Raw genomic sequence first — 21,405 nt, forward strand, 5'->3', positions numbered from 1 at the left:
CAATTAAATTTAATTTGATTAGATTAAATAGTAGATAAAACTCAACTAACCCAGACCACTTACACTACTAATGTGATAAACTTCAGAATTGCAAAATATTTCTTCATATAAACACGACCAGATGGACTTACTCGTCATTAAAAATGCATTTACTCATTGCCATGACAGTGCTAACATCGATAAATACTTTTTGTTTGGGCGAAATGTACATGATGCGTATCTACTCACAATTACGTAGGAATTATATAAATAATGTTACACGATTGTGATTTGTGAATAAACCTAGATCATAGTTCACATATATCTCGAAAACCTTATGTGACGATATCAACATAGATAATTCCTTTTTTCATATTTAATGACAGTCACAACTTGAACCGGGAAAAAACAGAACATGGATTTGTTGGTTTTATAAATAGGGACTCATACTTAATACTCTGCCTTTGAACCAAGGTGTAAGTTCAATTAATTCAATGCTTATGGTGTTGGGTGTAGATGTAGTCCAAGTGAGCCTCCACCATCATCCTTCTGCTAGTGCATTCTTCATCCTTCATATAACACTCCTCTGATCCTATTAGCTGTATGAGAGATGGAACCCAATTAGAGAGAGAGAGAGAGAGCAAATAAACTATGAACCATTTAGTTTGAAAAAATGTTTTCTGATTTTATTTTTTTTGTGTTCTGTTCTTAAAAAATGTATAGAAACTATGAATCATTTAGTTTGTAAAAAGTTGTATAGAAACTAGTGAAAATAGAAAATGAAAACAAAAAATTTCTTTTTACTAGTTCTTGAAACAACTTTTGAAAACAGAAAACAAATTATTTAGAAGGAAACAAGACATTTTCAAAATAAAGGTGAAAATAGAAAATATAAACAGAAAATATTTTACAGGCCGTAAAGAAACCGAATCAGGTCAGGGTAAACAATTTCATTTTGATTTTAAAAACTCGATAATGTTTGGAAGGGTTTTGAGAAGCTTATTTGCTCTTTTAATCAGATTATAAACTACTTTGACTAAAAAGTAACATGCAAACAGAGAAGGGTTAAACATTATATGCATCTTACTTCTTCCATATCAGATGACTGAGGAATAGCGTTTTCATTCACCTCCACTTCCTTCTCACCTACATCAAGTTGTTCCAACCTCAGAGGAGGACACAAAGACAAATATAGAAAAAAATAAAAATTTACGTAATAATTTAATACCATGTCATGCAGTTACCTTGTCTTGGACCTTTACCTTTCAGCGGTTCAAGGAGACGGGAAGAAGCTAAGAAAGAGGAAAGAAGGAGAACAAAGAAAAACAAAACAATTGGTTGCTTCATTGGTTGAATATTAAGGGTATGAGAGACCAATGGAGAGGGATCAAAGCAAAAGAAAATAACAACCAAGCATGGTTTGAAAGAAGGGACTAAATAAATGAAAGAACCAATAGAGATTTACCTAAAGGTGTGTTTGAGTCACGTGGAATAGTCCACAAATTAGAAGCACCTTCATGCATGGGACCCTACCCATTTACCATCTTTGTCTTTAAATCAAAACCAACAATGGCACCAACCTTGGTCATGTAGTAGCCTCTCTTCATTCTTTATGTGATAAGAGCATGGCACCATTTCCGTGTACAGAACACCGTTTATCTCAGTATGAAGACACACGAGAACAAGGGTTGTCATTTTCAAAGTGGTCCAAAATGGAGCTACAAAACAAAACTAATTAAAGTGACACCATAGTCAACAATGAAAGACGAGTTAAATTACTCACACACTCTTTCTCCGTATCTTTTAAAATAAAAAAATTCAAAAATCTACCTAGTGTGAAAAGGAGGAGATCACCAATACGTATTTATTATGCATGTAATGTACGTAGTGGATGTTCAGAGAGCACCAATATTCCTGTGTGTCCCTGCCGACAGCTGTTTCCCTCATCATATCATATCATTGTTTTCCATTTTCACATTAAATGTTGACAAAATTGATTTTAAAATAAATTGATTTATGCAAATTATTTTACTCTAAATTCTGAAAACAAGTTTAGGCAAAATTAATGTAGTTTTTTTAATATAAGCAAAAATTAATCACTTCAAGTTAATCGAGCTTTGAAAGTAAACTCAATCCTATTTGATAATATCCAAACAAATGTATTTTTACTAAAATTACATTTGATAGAACACAAAATTAATTTTGATATTTCTCAGTGTGTGAGCATGTTTGGAACCCTAAGGGCTCAAAAGTTGAAAGCTTAAGAGATCTTAACAAATCCTAGAGTGCGTGATATTGGGTGATCAAGGATGGTCATTCTTATTTAATGAATGTCATTAAGCCTAATATTAAAAGTTCAATTGTCGTATGCTCAATTGACTTACGTGTGACTAAACGATCGACGATCCTTTAAGCGTTGAACTTAGAAGCCATGGATGCTTTTAATGCACTAAATTTTTAACTTTCAGTCAACTCTTATTTTATTTTAATTTTATTCCCTTTAAATTCTTTTAATAATAGTCATGTAATTTAAGCTCAAACGTATAAAAACACGACATATATAAACATTTCAAACAAATTAGACAGCATGATTTTTTTTTAAATAGCTAAATACGTATGGTTTGACCAGAAGGGGGTAATTCTATTCGGAATTTACCAAATGAGGGTATTTTTTGAATTAATTCCTAAACAAGGATAAGTCCTAGGAATTTTTATGACTTTTGCATATAAAATCGTAAAAAAATTTACATTGACTTTTTTTTTAATAGTGAAGTCATAAAACATCCGATCACTTTAGTCTTTTTAATTAATTATATAAATTCATAAATATTTCACGACTTTGAAGTCATGATTAATTTTTTATTTTTAAATTAATTTTGAACGAAAATTCACTTTAATTATAATTTATGTTTCATGATTAGTTGTTTAATTCTTTTAAAATTTTAAAAAAATTATAATTAATATTTTTTTTATAATTTATGACTTTAAAGTATTTCAAATAATAATTATAAAATGACTAATTCTTTTATAATCCAATGACTTTTTTTTTCTTAACCATTATTTTTTTACTTAATATTTTCTTAACCAATAATAGTTATATAAAATGAATAAGAAATTATTTTTAGATTATTAATTTATAGGGTTTGGATTCTTTTTGTTTCTAAATTTAAAAAATAATAATAATTTACAAATCACAATATAAAAAATATTAAATAAAATCAAGAAAAAAATGAACTTATACTACACATTTATCTTGCACAACATGACAAAAAAATAGAGTAGTAGAAATATAATTACATGAAATATAAAATTATAAAAGAAAGGCAACAACATTCATTGTTTGTGCAAATACATTTTTTTATATAGATTAAAAAGTATATTAAAAATAAGTATGTTAAAAGAATAAGAGACAGAAGAAAAATGAGCTTATACCATAGATTTATTGTGCACGACCATATGAGAAAAATAGAATAGTAAAAATCTAATAACACGACATATAAAATTATATTTAAAACGACTTTAAAGTTGTTCAAAATTAATTTAAAAATAAAAAAACTAATCATGACTCTTGAAAGTCATGAAAAAATTATGACAAAAAACTAAAGTTATTGGATTTTTTATGACTTAAAAAACAAAGTTGTGAATTTTTTTATGACTTCATACCTAGAAGTTGTAAAAACACTTATAATTTATTCCGTTTGGGAATTAATTAAAAAAAACTCTCATTTTATAAATTTTAAATGAAATTATCCCTTTTGATTTGATCAAAACCCCCTATGGTATCAATAGTGCTATTACTATAGCAATAAATTTGAAGAAAAGAAATCTGTATGTAATGAATCCTTGTTATGATCAACAGACAAGACATTTTTATTTACAATGTCCCAAACAAGTCTTGAGCAGGAATCAGACAGCCACTTCCCAATGATGTGAAGTTTTTGTAATCAAACTAGAAGCAGTAAGAAGAGGACAAAGTGACTTAGAAAAACTGACATGTTGGACCGCCGATTAATTCTTCAATTAGGTTAGGGAGTGTTTCCCTTTATTAAAGTTATATTCTTATCCGCACATAAAAGTAGTGTTATATAATTTCGTTCAGAGGTGAGACGGTACTTAATCATGATTTGGGGTTAATTTTTTTTTTTTTATATATAATTTTGTAATATTTTTTTCAATATTATTTTTATAAATAAATAAATTGAAGTTGTTATTTATTTTATTTCTTTTTTTATTAAAATTAAAATGTGACATGTTATTAAAAAGGATCACTCTATTAATTAATTTTTTCTGTTTTTCAATCATAGGTTTATATATTGAATTTTCAACTCTGTATTAACATATTGAAGAAATATAAAAATAATATAAAGGAAATAAAATTAAAATAAGTTTTTTTCATAAAGAATAAAATATAAAAATGATATTTTGTCAATAATGAAACTAAAGAATTTTTTTTCTGGAATCAAATATAAAGAACAAATTAAATCAGAAATGTATTAATATTTTAAAAACATATATCTATATGAGTTTATCCAAATTCAATAAAATTGAAGGGGAGTGTGAATTGATTTAAAAAATATAATATCCTCTCTTTTAAATTATTTTTACTTTATATGTAAATATTTATGTGTATATAATTTTTTTAGAGATATAAATTAATTAATAGACAATAACATAAGAGTGACTTTAATAATAAAAAAATATGATATATATTTTTTATAATATTAAGTGTTTATTTTTAAATACTTAAATATTAAAAAAATCTTATTTAATATTTGGACATGAACGCATAAAACCAGTCCTCGTCCTATCTATCGAAAAGGCTGTAAAATCATGTGAAACCTGGGATGACATGCATCATCATGTGCAATGTGAATTTCACAAAGATGTTTGCATATTTAATTTTAATTAATTTTAGAATTTCTTACACAATTTTATAAATGTGTTTGTGTAGAAATCAAGTTTTTAACCCCCAGCCCCCAAAGAAAAAAAGTATGCTGGCTAAATATTATACGTATGTATTTCTTTGGCTTAAATGTCTAGTATCATTCTTAAGTCTAAGAAGGTAACATAATAGAAGGTGATTCTGAATCATCTGATTAGACTAGTTAGTTTATTGAAGAATATTAACAAATATTATTCACATCCAAAAAAGGGACCAACTAATTGACTTCACCAATCATTCAGATATGAACTCAATAGCTGCTATGTTATCTATTATATAGTCGTCCGAAGCTCAGCTTAAAAACAAAAACCGTGGAAGACTTGGGAGACCCCACACTAATAAAAGCATAACCTGTACACGTACGGTTATTTGGGGGAGTTCTGATTTTTTCACATACACTTCTATTACATTCACTAAAAAAGTTTTTTTTTCATTCTTAACTTCTTGCTGTTAAAAGTAATTCAACATTTTATAAAGAGTGTAAAGGAGTGCAAAGCAAAAGTGATGTGAATCGAACATTATTCTATTTACTACATATTGAAAATTTAAGAGATGAATCAGTATGGCCACAAAAGGATTAATTCTTGTCATCATAACAAATAAAGTTTTGCTATTTGATGTCACTTGCTCCTACATGAAAGTTATGCAACTTGTGGCAACCCCAGAAGGTCATTCTATTCACAAGGAATGCTAGCAGAATATTTTCTCACATACTCTTTTCTTCTTATAATTGGATGAAATTCATGTCGATTAACAAAATGACCTGAATTGAACTCTATTTAATCGGCCACACTTCTTATTTAGTGGAATTCATATTGATATCACCCAATCATAAAGTTATCAAAGAGTAATTTCTAGCATATCTCTTTACAAAAATACAACATATCATGATTCATGACTATTGACTAGAGTTGGTTCATACTCATTATACATCCTAGTCTTTTGCATTAATGTGCTCAGATTTTTTTATTTTTTTTTGTCTTTAACTCTGATTTATGAGAAAAATGAATTTTGACTAATTAAGAATTTGAAAAAAATATGTAAAATCTGATTAATACTCTAACCACAAGAAAAGAATCTAACATGAAAAATTAGTCCATTAATTAAGGGAATGTTGTAACTAAAGTACAATATTAAGTTTTTTATTTTATTTAATATGAGATTCCTAACATTCTTTTTTAGAACAAGGAGTTAAAAGTTCAATTAAAAGCCACGAAAAAAAGCTAATAGAAGCTAAATCTTCAGCAAGATTCAACTGAACAAAAGAAGGAGCTGATTTGAAGATCTTCAACTTATCTTGAATCAGTTGAATGGAAAGACCATGCTTATACAAGGATTAATCACGAGTTGTGGTAGCACATACCTCAAGATTCTTAATTATAATTTTTAAACACAATACTCGGAAGCCTCTCTCTCTCTCTCTCTCTATATATATATATATATAAAGGAAACTTCACTTAACCTTTCATGGTCATTGGATCAAAATTTTAACTTTTAATAATTATTAATTTAATTTAATTATATAACTTTCAATTCAACATTTTTGAGTCATTATATCGAAATTTAAATTTCTCGATAGTCATTGATATGATTCAATATGATATAATATTAATGGAAAATTATTAATTTTTAAAATTCAACCTTTTATATAATTTTTTTATAAAATATAATTATGATTCAATATCTTTTAATTTGCTATTATTATTATTATTAAATAAAAAAAATTAAAACTAATAGAATAAGAGATATTGTAACTACTACAATATAGTATTCATTCTCACTTCTCACGTTGCTTTACTGCTCTGAGTTCTCTTCTTTCTGTAAAACAACAGATGACAATAAATATAATTTTCATTATACTAAATAAGATAAGAATGTTCTTATGGTGCGAGTGAGTTATTTCAAATCTTTAATAATATCACATAATTAAAATTAATATTTCTAAAATACACTATTTCAACAAAATAAATTTTAATTTTGATAACAAATGCATTTAAAAATTATTACATATTAACATATATCAACAACAAATTTACTATAAATTTATATATTTTTAGATTCTTTTTGAATTTATACTTTTTATATAGAAAAAATAGCTTGAAAATGAAAATAAATATTTGATTGTGCTTTTTTTTTTCTTTCTCCCTTGCTGCATATTGATTATACCAGTGAAAAATTATATAATGTTATAAGTGTGAAATTACTCATTATTATTATGATTTTTTTTTCAAAATGGTTATTATGATTATGTGCTATAAAATTAGACTTATATCTTTAATAATTTTTTCAGAAGAAAAAAAAAACTTTAATGAGGTTAGAGTTAGACTAAATTATCTTTTTTTTTTCGTTTTTCTCTTATTTAAATATTAAATAAATATGATAGGGAAGGTCTATAAGAAAATATTCGATGAGTTACTTTAATAAATTATATATTTGATATATTTTATTATAATAATGTCATGAAAAAAATTCATAATTAGTATTCTTAATTTTCTTTAGAATGTATTTGGATAGAAAATTTTAACTGAGAAAAGTAATCTATTAGAGAATCTGAATTTCTCTAATTTAGAATGCATTGTTTGGATGTTTTTTTATGAAGAATTTAAAATTTTGGAATTTTAAAACAGAATTTTAAACAACTAAAAATCTGAAATTTCAATTTCCTTGAGAAATTGAAATTCTCTTCTTATCGTCTTTTTTCAAGAAACACTTTCTGACCTCCTAAAAGAACACGTATAACTAATACACCAATTATATTTTCTCTTTTTTTTTCATTTATTTTTTTCATCCTCATAATTTTAATTTATTTTATCCAAATACAAAATTTTAAAAATAAAAGAATTTCAATTGAAGTATTTGAAATTCTTAGAATTTAAAATTTCTCAAAATTTTAAATTTCTCCATCCAAACACACTCTTAAAGAAATACACAATACTTAAAAACTTCATTTCCAATTAATTGTGATTTAAATAATTATAAATTTATGTTTACTATTTTTATTTTGAATTTATACATTTCATATGCAATTAATCTTTTTACTCAATTTTAATATAATTTTGTTTAATATACACATAATATATTTTTTAAAATAACAAGTTTATTTATTTAATGTTTTAAACAAATAATACTAAGTACAGTTGTAATGCCCGGGTATAAATTATAGTTTTAACTAGCGTAAATGTGTGGTGCATAATGCTTCAAGGAAAAAAAAAAATAGTAAATGAGAAATAATCCTTGAGTCTTGACCCATGAAAGGAATCTAGAAACCTAAAATAAAATAAAATAAAAACTAATTTCACTAAGAAGGAAACAACACTAATTTTAAGTAGTGCTATAAAGAGAATCATGTTGACAAGGTTGTAATATTTGGTTGCATTGTTTTTATTCCACTCTAATTTCTGCACTTTCCTAGCTTAGGTGCATGCTTCATTTTATTCTTCTCACAAGAGAGCTAACAACTTCTTAAGAAGTCATTTCGTCCTCTATTTCAGATGAATTGCTAAATTTTGCAAAAACAATTGTTCTATAATATTATTTTCTATTTCTGATTATGATACAAAGTTCTTCTTGATATAGTGTCCTGTTAACTTATGCAAATTGCATATTTGTGATATAATAAGACGTGTTGTGGTAAGGTAATCATGAGAAGCAAAGGTAGTTTTCTGCACTAAACTTGAATCTTTACTTATGTTACGTCACCCAAATATCTTTTTTAATATAAACATGCAAAAAAAAAGATAAAAGGCCACAATGTAGGTGATTTTTTTGCTATTCTAAATGGAGAGATTTGAAAGTTGAAAGCATACTGAATGTGAAAAAAGATGATTTTATTGTTGTTAATTTCATCACCTACAATAACTTCGTAAAGAAGATTGGCCCAAGAATATAAACTAGCATGGATGACAGAATTAATTCAATAAAAGGTAACTTCAGAAGCTCCAAACATGGGTTTTTTAATAAAACATATTAATCATGCAAATAAAATATCAGTACAGAAGTTTCAAAACAGCTCTATTTAAATTGTAGCCAAAAATAAGAACAAAACTTAAAAGCTCAGCGTTTCCCACCTCCCCCACCAAGTTTGGGACCTTTGGGCATGGCACCCTTCGAAATACTTCCTTTCCCTTGTGATTTTTGGGACTTAGCTGCAACTTCTGCTTTCTTAGCTTTCTTGTCATCCTTAGTTTTCTTGATCCTCTCCTTAATTTCACTGCATCACATCATAGACTCAGATACACAATATTCCATATTTGCAAGCAAAAAGAACTGTTAAAAATAAGACTCAGAAACATAAATAAGGTTTTGGATGATTAAAGTAAAAAAATAAATATACATATTAGAAATGAGAATTGAAAAAGAGAAATTTTAACTCTTCTAAAGTGAGGGATACACTAGAATAAAGTGCAATTATAACAGTTGATAAGATAAATAGTCGAGATTATAACAACTTTAAAGTTTGTTATAGATGTGTATGTACATTTTCAAAAAATTATTTTCTTATCAACAATTATAATTGTTCTTTATCATCCAAAGTAAGAGCCAAATCCAAGAAAGCAAAGCCAAACATTACACAGACAAAACACCAAAAACACACCGAAGCTGTGCTTCCCTAGCTGCATCTCGAACTTCTGGCTTCTCGGTTCTCTTTTTCTGGATAACTTCTAAAGTAGCACCAACAATAGACCTAGAGTAAGGTTTTTTGGTAGCACGTCTTCTCTTCTTCACAGCTTCTTGAGCAATATCCTATACATCACATGCACACAAACAATCAAATTAAAATGCATGCAACCATTGGATATTTACTTATAGCACAGTCAAGTGTTTATGTGAGGAATAACCAAGTACAAGGAAAAATATATGGGCAAATTCAATTCAAGTAGGAGAGCAACAATACTTTCACTTTCTAGCCAGATTCATTAATGCCTATATTTGCTTATTGTTTCATCCTTGAAGCATTTCAATTAAATAATCACCTTCTTATGCTGCTTTCGGTACATTGCAGTCCACGTGAGCTTTGACGGCTTCAACCTGTTGTGGAAATACCTCTTACATTTTGAGTTAGCAAACAGGAAAACCTGTAAGTTTCAACAAACAAAACCCCTCATATCAGTATCATAACAAATAACAAACAAAACCCCTCATAACTTATAATATGATTGCATCATAGTAAACAGAACATCCAGTTTCAAATGAAACGATACATCAACCCAAAACTCAACGAGAAACATATTGTCACCTGAGAATCACCACGAACAAATCTGATGCCTTTCCCTGGGTAGATCTTGGCACCGCTGAATCGGCACAGCTCGGTTCTGATACAGCAATGCCAAATATTAATATACTTATGTGGCACATAAGAAAAATGATTGTTCATTTAATCAAACATAATGCCAGAAGACACAAATTGGTTTAGAAATAATCATCTTCAACAATCTTAAAAAACACGTTTTCCCTCCAAATTAGGTCAAAATTTCAGACACTGCGCCGCGGAACTGAAATCAAGGTACTACGCAACAAATGTAAGCGCATCGTAAAATGTTGAATACAATTTCAATTTAGATATCATTATGCCCTAGAACGAAACTACAATCGCACAAGAATATACCAATTTAAAAAACGGGAAATAAAAATAACATAACCATTCCGCAGAACAAACAATAAAAGGCAAATCGATTATTGAGTTCAGATGAGTTAATGAATCACAAATCCTACAAAAGGAGTTGATGGAAGAAGAACAAGAAGAAAGTGCCATTAATACATACTTGAGAACCATGACTGCTCCTGAAGGTGTGCCTCCTCAGTGTAAACCCTAAAAACCTAATTTTCCCAGATCCTGCTACCTATATAATAAAACCTCGTAAATGAACTCCTGGGCCGGGCCGAAAGACAATGTTTTAGGAATTGCTTTATGCACCCATAAAACTTGTTGTGCACCCAGCAAATTTTCTAAATTCCAAAAGTACCCCTGATAACTTCTTCCTTTTCCTTCTTCATGCACCATCTTCACGGAAAATTCATTTTGTTCTTTGTTTTCATTCTCAAGAGAGGTGGTCTTCATTCTTGTGTCTGTTTTGGTCGAGACACATTGGTTACGGTAGTTCGTTGGCAAGTGGTGGTTATGATCCTGTTAACCATGGAGGTATATTTAAATTTTTTTGCACTTCGATCTAGTTTTATACGGATTTTTAATTTGTATAAAATATATGAATTGACAATTCATATTTTGTATATAACTTACGGATTAACAATCTGTATAAAATATATGTATATTTCTTATGGATTGTCAATCCATAAGAACATTTTTAAAAAAAAAATATTTTAAAATTTGTTTTATTTTTTTTTAATATAATTAGTTTTATTATTTATAATATGTTTAAATACTTATAGTTTCATAATTTGTAACTTTTAGTTTTTATAATTTGAAAGTGGTATTTATTTTTAAATAATTTACAGTTATATTTTATTTTAGTTGTTTTGTTTTAAAAGTGATTTTTAGTCCTTATATTTTTATGAATTACAATTAACTATAAAAATATTAGCAATTAATTCATAAGTAATTTATCGCAATATAATATGTAATAAAAAAAGTTGATATATATAACTAATTTGTAGGTAATTGTTTATATATATATATATATATATATATATATATATATATATATATATATATATATATATATATATATATATATTTGTAGCAAGAACTAAAAGGTTAGTCCCTAAGAGTTGATTTTTTTTATAGCCAGTACAGGATGAGTATTTAAAGATTTATAATCTTTGTGTAAATATTATTAAATTAACTACTTTATGCAAGTAAAAAAATAAAATAAAATAGTGTCATATATTAGTTTATGCAATTCTAAATTTTAATATATATGTTTATCAATTTAATGTATTATATTATTAATGCAGTAAAATAATTAAAAAAAAAGTGTGATATTATATGGATGATGTCATTAAGGGTCGATTGTTTGTCATTTAATTTTTTAAAATATTTTGTTAAGATAGACGAAAATCAGTGGATGTATATGTCTGAATGAAGAAAATGGAGAGGAACTTGGTGTGTTTCAACATATTGATTTTCTGATGTTTCTGAGGTATTAATATGATTTTTTTTGTTAAAGTAAATAAATGAATGTATCTTGAAGACTAAATATGTATGATCCCTTTTGTAGGTGTTATGTTTTGCATTGGGTCTGTTGCATATTATATTGGTTTTGTAGCGGTGATTATGAGGTTAAACACATATGGACACTTATTGACAGTAGAGAGAAAATGAGGATGTCCCTTTAAGCTACTAGCAAAACATGGTAGTGGGAGGTAAATGATGAATGGTGAAGTTAATATGTGAGAGTTATAATCATGCACGACTAAGTCATTAGTTGAACATCCATATGTTGGTCGACTGATTAAAAATGAGAAGATTTGTTGATAACTTAATATGACAAAGTCAATGGTCAAACAAAAAAATATTCTTCTAACATTGATGGAGCATAATGTCAATCGTTATAAAACAATTCTGCAAGGATACAATGCATATCGTTCTTCTATAAAAGATAACAATACTGAAATCTAACAATTAATGAAACTTCTTGAACATGATCAATATATTCATTGACATAGATAAAAAGATGAACATGTTATACGAGATATATTCATTGAGATATTTTGCAGTTATCCAATGTCTGTAATTTGATATTTCTTATAGATAGTACCTATAAAACAAACAGGTACAAGCTATCGTTTGTTTTTTTCATTGGCTCTGGCAAGGTATGGAAATGGAAGGAAGAAGACTTGACTGAAGATAATTTCAGTACAAATTTCAAAATGGGTTTTGTTATCGTTATTTTATTGCAGATTCAAGTTTTATCTGACATTCTTTTTGTGCACTTGAGTAAAGGAAAATATTTCTGCTGCCTGAAGTCTTAAATTTCGGCTGCGGTCATGGTTTCATTGTGCTCATTGATATTATGAGAAATTATAGACAAACGTGGCCGATGTAGCTACTACCGTAGCAAAAATCCAAGAAACCTTGACATTGCGGCCAAAATGGCAGTCACGGCAAACTTTTAAAGATGTTGATTATGTCGTTTATGTTTTGTGAAACTGTCACTCAAGTTTTTTGTATGGATTGTCAAAATGTGGAACTTCTATATGAATCTTTTATGAAAATTGTTATTAAATTATTTCCTATGTATGTCATATTAAGAAGAGTTGAATCATATCAGAATCGATGCTATGTCCAGGTTATTGCTGGAATTGATGTGGCAGTGAGATCAATGAAAGAAGGAGGTATTCGTAGAGTTATCATACCCCCATCATTTGGGTATCAAAACACATCACAAGAGCCCATCCCACCTAATGTAAGAACCTTTTTCTTCTCCAGACTTATTGCATGTTTGTGCTTGTATACAATGTCTTCAGAGCAAGTTTTTTCGCTTCACACTCTTCTGCTCTTGGACCAAGGTTTGCACTTTGCAGAGAAAACTAGTAAAAATCTATGTCCTAATATTTTTTTGTAATTGCCTGATGATACCGTGTTTTCTATATCCCCTGAAGAATGTAAGCACTAAAAAGCACCTCCCTTAAACATGTAGGACACACAATGTGCCACATGGCTGTCAGAGTTATAGAAGAAAAACAGAAACAACAGAAAAAGGGACACTAGAATGATAATAAAAGGAGTTAATCTAACACAAAAATTATGGAATGTACCATATGGTACATATGTCATGTTATATCTTGTGATTATTTTTCCTTACATTGCCAAGTTATACATGTTAATTAAATGAAGTAATTACTAGTTTCTGTAAAGAAATGTAAATGTTATCCCATTTGGTAGAAATTGTGGTCGACTTTTCTTTTCTCCCTTTTTGTATGATGAACAATTTAATTGGATATTATATTTTGAATCTCTTTTGTTCTTATAGTAATATCTTTTGTGGTATTCCTTCAACCTTCCTCCAAAAAAAATAAAAATAGTTCTTTGATAGGCAGAGACTATTCACTACCATTTTCAATCCAACTCGCCTTGCTAATGAAGAAGGCTCCATTTTAGGCACACTTATATTTGACATTGAACTGGTTAACGTGAGACATCTGTGAAGTCATCAAATTTGATCCAGCTATCCAGAAAAGATAGTAATAGTCTTTTTTCTTTGGGAGGGGGGGGGGGGGGGGGGGGGGGGGGTTGTCAATTAGTAATAATGTAGCATTTATCTGTTTGTAAATTGCAGGGTATTGTTCATGAATCACCATGCATGATCTTTGATTATGCAATGCTGAGATCAGTTTTTTATCTTTGCCAATGATAAGAGTAAAGCTAACCGCCATGTTGTTCGATTTTTGCATTACCATATTGGTTTTGTTTTGGTCTATTATAGTTTGTGAAGTTACATCATGAGGTCTGCTTGGTAATTAGTTTTGAAGTGATGGACCCATAATATTCCCTCAAACACCTTAGTATTTTTTTGGTAGACAAACTCCTCAGTCTTTGAATTACTGTTTGTGTAATAATTCATGAGTGAAAATGGAAAAAAGGTGGGAAATTGAATGGTGGAAACGAGATGTTAGTTAAACTTGGTGCATGTTTGGTTTGAATTAAATGACATGATTATTCACGTCAAATCATCTCAAGCAGCTATTCATAGTTTTCATGTTTTTTGAGACATCTCAAGGATCACGATGAAACTCTGACCACAATTTAAAACCTTGGGTGGAAGGAAGTCCTTTGCCTTTGATAACTTGAACTTAATATGTGAAAGTCGCATTTGACTTTAACGCTTTTAGTTGAATGATTGCCAACTATTCCTATATGTGAATTTTGTAATCATTAAACATTGTAATGTGTTGTTTTTCAGAAACAATATGTTATGTATTTTAAATAAATGGAAGTCTTTATGGTCTTTGGTTTGTAAGTGGGTAAATAGAAGCTCTTCCCGCAAGTTGCAGAAGGTTGCTATGATGGTGTATATTTGGACTCTTCAATCATTCAATGCTCAATTAAAACAAGGTTATGCGAGAAAGCTATAATAAGAATCACTATTGTGTGCGTACTTGGTAGTAAAGCTTATCATTTATTCTTACATAGCATTGTATGGCATAGGAGAATTATTTATTTATTTTTTAAGCAGTATTAGTTGATCGTTACATAAAGTAAAATTGAATAATATATGACATGATTGATGATAACTTTGTCTCTTTTATTTTAAACCCTCAATCAACACCTTTTATTTTTCTCTATTTTTCATTCCTATATTTTTTTTTCTTTTTTTTCACTCTCTAGGTGTCAAAAATTATTTGGGTGTCTAAATATATTTTTTCCAAAACAAAAATGATTAATTTATTTTGGATGACATTTTCTCTAAAAAAAACTCATATATCTAAATTACGACCTCTGTTTACTAGTTTGTATCATAGCATGGAATGGAGTTTGATGATGATGAATGATGATATCGACATCATATTATTTTTAGTTTATTTTAACTTCTTATTTTTTTTTTTTACGAGAACTTCTTATATTTAATAACGAATAATTTTATTATTCCCTGCTGTGGTCGCAGATTAATTATAATGACAAATGCATATATATATATATATATATATATATATATATATATATATATATATATATATATATATATATAAATTATCTTGATATAACTTACACCAACTCTTATCCTATTAATAATTTTTCCCATTTTACTTTTTTTAACCAATATTATTAGGAAATGAGTTAGCATTTGTAATATATGAAAAACTAAAGAATAAAGGTTAGACTTTATATACTTCTTTAGACAGACCGAATAGTTGTTTTCTCCATATGTGCATTTGGTTGTCATCAATGAAAGGTATTGAAAACTATTAAAGCTAAGCATGCATTGATTGTTAAATACGGTGATTAGGCGTGTTTTAGACCGTTATCAGCATTGAATAAATTACAATGTTTTTAAGTCAATGGTTGACGTTATACTATTTTTGATCATTATGTATTAGAATAATAAAAGTGATCGATACAGTCATTCAATAAAAGTGCCAGGCCTTGTGAAAATACCTTCACCATAGGTCCTATAACATTGAAGAATTTTATTCTCAGAACACTAAAATCACACGAAAAGTTTTATCAAAATACCTTCACCATGGGTCCTATAGTTGCATGGACTATTGTATTATATATGATGAACTATTTTTTTTTATGAAAATCAGAGACAATAATTTTTTTTTAAGATATGAATATATTGTGTTTTGCTATATGTTCTGAGGAAGAGGTTGGTAGCTCTGATTCAAAAGGTAGTTCAAAAGCTTTGGACCTTTAAAGGATTAGAGCTTTCAGTTTTGGAGTCTGACCATACTTGAATCTTTTCAGATATATTAAAGCACTCCATGGGTAAACATTAGTACTATATCAGTGAAATTCTAGAAACCTTATTTGTTGGGGCAAGCCATTATTTGACAAACTTGGCATCATCATCTTCTGTCTCTTCCCAAACATCATCATCTTCTGTCTCTTTCCCAAATATCATGCAACTTAACATGTTTGTACAGCGAAGAAGAACAATAATATATTACAAAAAGCGTGGTCGCTGATGGAGAAGAAGACAATGGAAAATAAAAGAACCCTAAGTAAAATGATGACGCTTTGGTAAGACGTTGCCAACTAGCACTCAACTCAATTAACTATGTTAAATACACGTAGGATCCACATAGAATTTTTTTGTTATATTACAAGATGGAAATAAAGAAGAGAAAATAAGTGATACAAAATAAAAGTTAAAGGAATAAAATATTTATAGGACAAAACTAAAACCATACTTTAATTTAGAGGATGAAAATACTATTTTTGGCTAATATATTTAATTATTTAAAGAGCACAATATATATTTTGGCTAATAGTAAATACAAATATAAAGACTAAACTCAGATTAATAAAAAAATATATAAATAAAATTTAATTTAAACCGTCTAACGTTTTTTTTTATAAATATTTTTCTGTATAAGACCAATCTATATTTAGAATGTTGAGAGTTTCGTCGTTTCTCCGCAGTTCTAGAAGATTGAACCATAGGCATCATTAAAAATTCAAAATCCATCAACTTAAGCTTAACTTTTTGGTAAGAACAAAAAAACTTAACTTTAACTTTTTATTATCACATTATTATTAGTGTTCATGTGTTATAGAACCGATCCTATTCTCGATTCAAGAGAAGACCATTATTTTCTAATACTATTTATGAATATTTTGTTTCTAATTTGTTTTATTTTTTTCTAATTCTTTTTTTTATGAAAGTAAATACGAACAACTGCCCTACTGTATAGGTCGTAAGTAACGGAAGGTTCGCACGGGAATCCGAAAAACCAGAAATAGTGTAATGACATTCCAGTCCTCTTCTATCTCCCTTTTGTGAGAAGAAAGAACAAATATCATTGTTCTTTTAAAAAACACAATTTAATAACTTTTAATACATATAAAATATATTAAAAATAATTGTCCTAGACAGTGTATTATTCACGTTTCTCTTTTTATTCTTTTGAAGGCTTGATGAGTGATGGAGATTCACCCTAAAACTCATCACCTTTTATCCCTTTAATCCTTTTTATGATTCTTTCAACTATTAACCAATGATTTAATTTCAAGAATAATATACGAGTACAAATTTTATTCCTTTACTAGGAAAAGATAAATAAAAAAGTGCGAATTAAGAACGTGATGAAGATGGGGAACCCCACGGGTGGAGCGTGAATTGAAGGAAAATGCAATGCAAAGGTCCAACTTATTTTACGGACTTTACAATATGTTCAACTTAAATAAAACTTCAAACATCAAAACCAAAGCCCCCAGTTTGTAGCGATTGTTTTGCCCCTTCTTTTTCCAATTATGCCTTTTTAATTTCTTCCACTTCTATGGTCCATATTTGCCCATTGATTTTGACTTTTCCATTTGTTTATTTATAAATCTTCATACAAGTGCTTTATATAAATAAATCTTCATACAAGTGCTTTCTATAAATCTTCATACATCTCCTTTCCCACTTGTCTTCTCTGCTTTCGAAACAACACTCACAAAACAAAGCCTTCTTTTTCTTGTGTGATCTCACAAGCCCCTAAAAGCCACCATGTCTTCCTTCAAGAGCAAATACCAAGGTTAATAGTATTCACTATGCTGTGTATTTTCTTCATTAGATGCTATATTAATTGTTGTCCCGGCCCGTTACTCCTTATAAGATATGCGTTCATGGTTTTTGGATCGTTTTCATTTTCATTTCCTAGGAAACGTTTTTCTTTCTGCTCCTATTGTGTTGTTCGGTTGTGATGGATCATCTGGTTATGCGGTTTCTACGTAAAAAAAATTGATTTTAAGAATTTTACTTTGATGATCCCTCATGGAAGGAGAAAAATGTTTAGATATGATCCAGATCTTTGTTATAAAATTTTTTGCAATGGAAAGCTTGAAATTCTGTTCATAATATTAATGTTTTGTTCATATGCAAAAACATGTCGATTAAATAATTCTTTTATGGATGTATCTCCTTGAATACTCTTGCTTTTTTCTTTTTCCGTTCAATGATAATATTAAATTGACGTTATACCCTTTGGTTGGTTTTATCTATGTAAAAGTATGAACGAACAAGATAAGCTTTCTATGTACCAATCTGTTCTCGGTTGGACGAACCAGCAATATGTAACACGAGTCAGAAGTCAGATCTGTGTTGTTAGGTAGCCACGTGACACAAACCTCTTCAAAAGATGCATCAATATGCAAGTTAAAAGAATATTTCAAATCAATAATTTTGCATGTAAAAGACAATGTGAACATATTGATGGTTGGTAAAGATTGAAGTCACATCTTAACAGCACACACGTTCGAATGTGAAATACTTTATTGATAGACAATTTATAAATAATTAAGTATTTTTTGTAAGTGTTTAATGAGCTTTAAAACATGTCTTGAAATAAACTTTTGAAATCCAATTCAACTAAATTTTTCCTGTTATAAAAAAAGATTACATGTAAAACCTGAAAATTTAGATAGTTCAGAAAAAAAAATAAAATTATTAAGATGCAGGATGGCGTACAAGGGATACCCACCCAAGAAGCAAGATACATGATAAAAAAAAAAAAACTCTTTACGTGACACATGAAAATTGATTAGATTTATATTCACATGATGATCCCAGATCATGTAATAACATATTTTTGTTCTTGTGGTTAATATATTATGAAGCACGAACACCGACACGAATATTAGATATATAAACATTTGTAATGTTCAACATATAAAACGTAGTAGGAATGTCGTGTCAATGTTAGATACTAACACGGACGTATGTCGGACACTAAACACCATAAGAGACGGAGGTGTCCGTGCTTCATAGTTAATATATAAATTCTTCTAGAGAATAATTGATTTGGCATGATGGTTGCAGATGAGTTGATTGCCAATGCTACTTATATTGGCACCCCAGGAAAGGGTATCCTTGCAGCTGATGAGTCAACCGGCACAATTGGGAAACGTTTGGCGAGCATCAACGTGGAGAATGTTGAAACAAACAGGCGCATTCTTCGTGAGCTCCTATTCACTGCTCCCGGTTGTCTTGAGTGCCTCAGTGGTGTCATCTTGTTTGAGGAAACCCTCTACCAAAAATCAGCTGCAGGTACTCATCACTCACTCATATTCATATATATATTATGTTTGCTTATCATCATAAAAGATACTCTTTTTTAAAATAAATAACTGATTTTATGATAATCATTTCCGATTTTAATAAATTTTAAAAAGATGAAACAAATCAATAGAAAACTAAAAGAAAATTATTATTTTTTGTCCTCTGCCAAGCTTTTTCGCTGTAGTTTAATTTTTATGCACTTTTAATGTAAAAATTCAATTTTAGTGTAAAGATTTAACTTGTGTCCACAATACATATAGTTACTTAAATTGTTTATTTTAATTTTATCAATCTTATGATTTTACATAAATTTAAACACTTTATATAAAAATTAACTCAAATATTAAAATTATTAAAATAAATGTTTAACTTAATTTGATGAGATCTATAATACTTAAAAAACCAATTCCATGCTATCTGTTTCCGTTAACAAAAAATTAAGCAAACTTACTTAAAATTAAACAATAATTTATGTAATTAAGCAACCCATTGTTGAATATCAATATTTCTTCATTGTTTACAGGAGTACCCTTCGTGGACATACTGAAGAAAGGAGGAGTTCTCCCGGGCATCAAGGTAGACAAGGGCACCGTTGAGCTCGCCGGAACAAACGGCGAAACCACCACCCAAGGCCTCGACGACCTCGCCCAGCGCTGCAAGAAGTACTACGAAGCCGGCGCAAGGTTCGCCAAATGGCGCGCAGTGTTAAAGATAGGTCCAAACGAGCCCTCTCCGCTCTCCATCCACGAGAACGCCAACGGGCTTGCTCGCTACGCGGCCATCTGCCAAGAAAACGGCCTTGTACCCATCGTGGAGCCCGAGATCCTCTCCGATGGGCCCCACGACATTGCGAAATGCGCCGACGTAACGGAGCGTGTGCTGGCCGCGTGCTACAAGGCCCTAAACGACCACCACGTGCTCCTCGAAGGCACGCTGTTAAAGCCCAACATGGTAACCCCTGGGTCCGAGGCGGCACGTGTGACGGCTGAGGTCATAGCGGAGCATACGGTGAGGGCGCTGCAGAGGACCGTGCCTCCCGCAGTTCCGGCGATCGTGTTTCTCTCCGGGGGACAGAGTGAGGAAGAGGCGACGGTGAATTTGAACGCGATGAATCAACTGAAGGGGAAGAAGCCGTGGTCGTTGACTTTCTCTTATGGGAGGGCGCTGCAGCAGAGCACGCTGAAGGCGTGGGGTGGAAAGGACGAGAATATCCCCAAGGCGCAGAGCGCGTTGCTTGTGAGGTGCAAGGCGAATTCGGAGGCTACTCTCGGAACTTATAAGGGGGATGCCACGCTTGGGGAAGGGGCTTCTGAGTCACTTCATGTTAAGGATTATAAGTACTGAGAGGTCTGAGATTGTTTTTTTTTTTTGGAATGGAATTGTTTCTTTCTTTCTTTTTTTGAACTGTTTTGTAGGTTTATGGATATTCTCGGTCGTAGGTGGTAATGTGAGAATAATAATGGCTTTAGCTGCTGCTGCTGCATTGGCCTGATCGGCGTTTACTTTTTTTCTTTCTTTTACTATGTTATTTTGTTATTCTATTTTTACACTGCTTAATCTATTTTTTATATTAGAAACCAAGAAAAATGTACTACTTCTAAATTCTGAGTGCACTGTTTCTTCGAATCCGTTCCCCTTCTCTGCCTCTCTAGTCTCTATGTACTGTTTATGTTTATTTTTATTTTTTAAGAAGTGTTTAATTTTAATATGTTACAACTTTTTTTTTGTTATAAACTAATTAAAATTATTTTAAAAACCACCTCTGTCTATGTATATTTATTTAGAGAAAAGTATACAAGTAGCTTGAATCTTGAGAAGGAT

The 21,405-nt window shown here is 29.7% G+C and overlaps 3 protein-coding genes across 5 annotated transcripts; 1 reads left to right on the forward strand and 2 right to left on the reverse strand.

Annotated features, from left to right (window-relative positions):
• Window positions 1-223: 223 nt before the first annotated feature.
• On the reverse strand, window positions 224-1,613 carry LOC100781363 (putative phytosulfokines 6). Of its 3 annotated transcripts, none has more exons than XM_041008145.1 (4): window positions 1,445-1,613; window positions 1,242-1,271; window positions 1,067-1,125; window positions 224-578 (listed from the first exon to the last, which is right to left on the reverse strand). In XM_041008145.1, exons 1-4 carry the CDS (start codon window positions 1,500-1,502, stop codon window positions 471-473), a joined length of 255 nt encoding a protein of 84 aa, XP_040864079.1. In that variant the 5' UTR covers window positions 1,503-1,613; the 3' UTR covers window positions 224-470. The 3 variants fall into 3 exon arrangements, with proteins under 3 accessions (XP_040864079.1, XP_040864078.1, XP_025980699.1); XM_041008144.1 differs by having other exon boundaries at window positions 1,224-1,271; window positions 1,445-1,609; XM_026124914.2 differs by lacking the exon at window positions 1,242-1,271 and having other exon boundaries at window positions 1,445-1,609.
• Window positions 1,614-8,795: 7,182 nt separating this feature from the next.
• LOC100499884 (60S ribosomal protein L24) lies at window positions 8,796-10,740 on the reverse strand. The gene is made up of 5 exons (NM_001250467.3): window positions 10,684-10,740; window positions 10,158-10,233; window positions 9,895-9,996; window positions 9,516-9,664; window positions 8,796-9,131 (listed from the first exon to the last, which is right to left on the reverse strand). The coding sequence occupies exons 1-5, from the start codon at window positions 10,692-10,694 to the stop codon at window positions 8,975-8,977; spliced, it is 495 nt and encodes a 164-aa protein (NP_001237396.2). The 5' UTR covers window positions 10,695-10,740; the 3' UTR covers window positions 8,796-8,974.
• Window positions 10,741-17,846: 7,106 nt separating this feature from the next.
• Window positions 17,847-21,210, forward strand: LOC100815070 (fructose-bisphosphate aldolase 6, cytosolic). Its single transcript, XM_003542514.4, has 3 exons — window positions 17,847-18,061; window positions 19,345-19,572; window positions 20,108-21,210. The coding sequence occupies exons 1-3, from the start codon at window positions 18,034-18,036 to the stop codon at window positions 20,926-20,928; spliced, it is 1,077 nt and encodes a 358-aa protein (XP_003542562.1). The 5' UTR covers window positions 17,847-18,033; the 3' UTR covers window positions 20,929-21,210.
• The last annotated feature ends 195 nt before the right edge of the window (window positions 21,211-21,405 follow it).

This window comes from Glycine max, chromosome 13 (genome assembly GCF_000004515.6).
Source record: "Glycine max cultivar Williams 82 chromosome 13, Glycine_max_v4.0, whole genome shotgun sequence".
Taxonomy (NCBI): domain Eukaryota; kingdom Viridiplantae; phylum Streptophyta; class Magnoliopsida; order Fabales; family Fabaceae; genus Glycine; species Glycine max.

Excerpts from the sequence above, each read along its gene's own strand:
- LOC100781363 (XM_041008144.1), bottom strand. The coding sequence starts at position 1,502 with ATGCATGAAGGTGCTTCTAATTTGTGGACTATTCCACGTGACTCAAAC. Across the intron at positions 1,126-1,223 it reads AGGTAAAGGTCCAAGACAAG|GTGAGAAGGAAGTGGAGGTG; the intron begins GTAACTGCATGA and ends AACTTGATGTAG. Across the intron at positions 579-1,066 it reads AGTCATCTGATATGGAAGAA|CTAATAGGATCAGAGGAGTG; the intron begins GTAAGATGCATA and ends TCTCTCATACAG.
- LOC100499884 (NM_001250467.3), bottom strand. Across the intron at positions 9,997-10,157 it reads TTGTTCGTGGTGATTCTCAG|GTTTTCCTGTTTGCTAACTC; the intron begins GTGACAATATGT and ends TGAAACTTACAG. Across the intron at positions 9,132-9,515 it reads GCTAGGGAAGCACAGCTTCG|TGAAATTAAGGAGAGGATCA; the intron begins GTGTGTTTTTGG and ends GATGTGATGCAG.
- LOC100815070 (XM_003542514.4), top strand. The coding sequence starts at position 18,034 with ATGTCTTCCTTCAAGAGCAAATACCAAG. Across the intron at positions 18,062-19,344 it reads CTTCAAGAGCAAATACCAAG|ATGAGTTGATTGCCAATGCT; the intron begins GTTAATAGTATT and ends TGATGGTTGCAG. Across the intron at positions 19,573-20,107 it reads CTACCAAAAATCAGCTGCAG|GAGTACCCTTCGTGGACATA; the intron begins GTACTCATCACT and ends CATTGTTTACAG.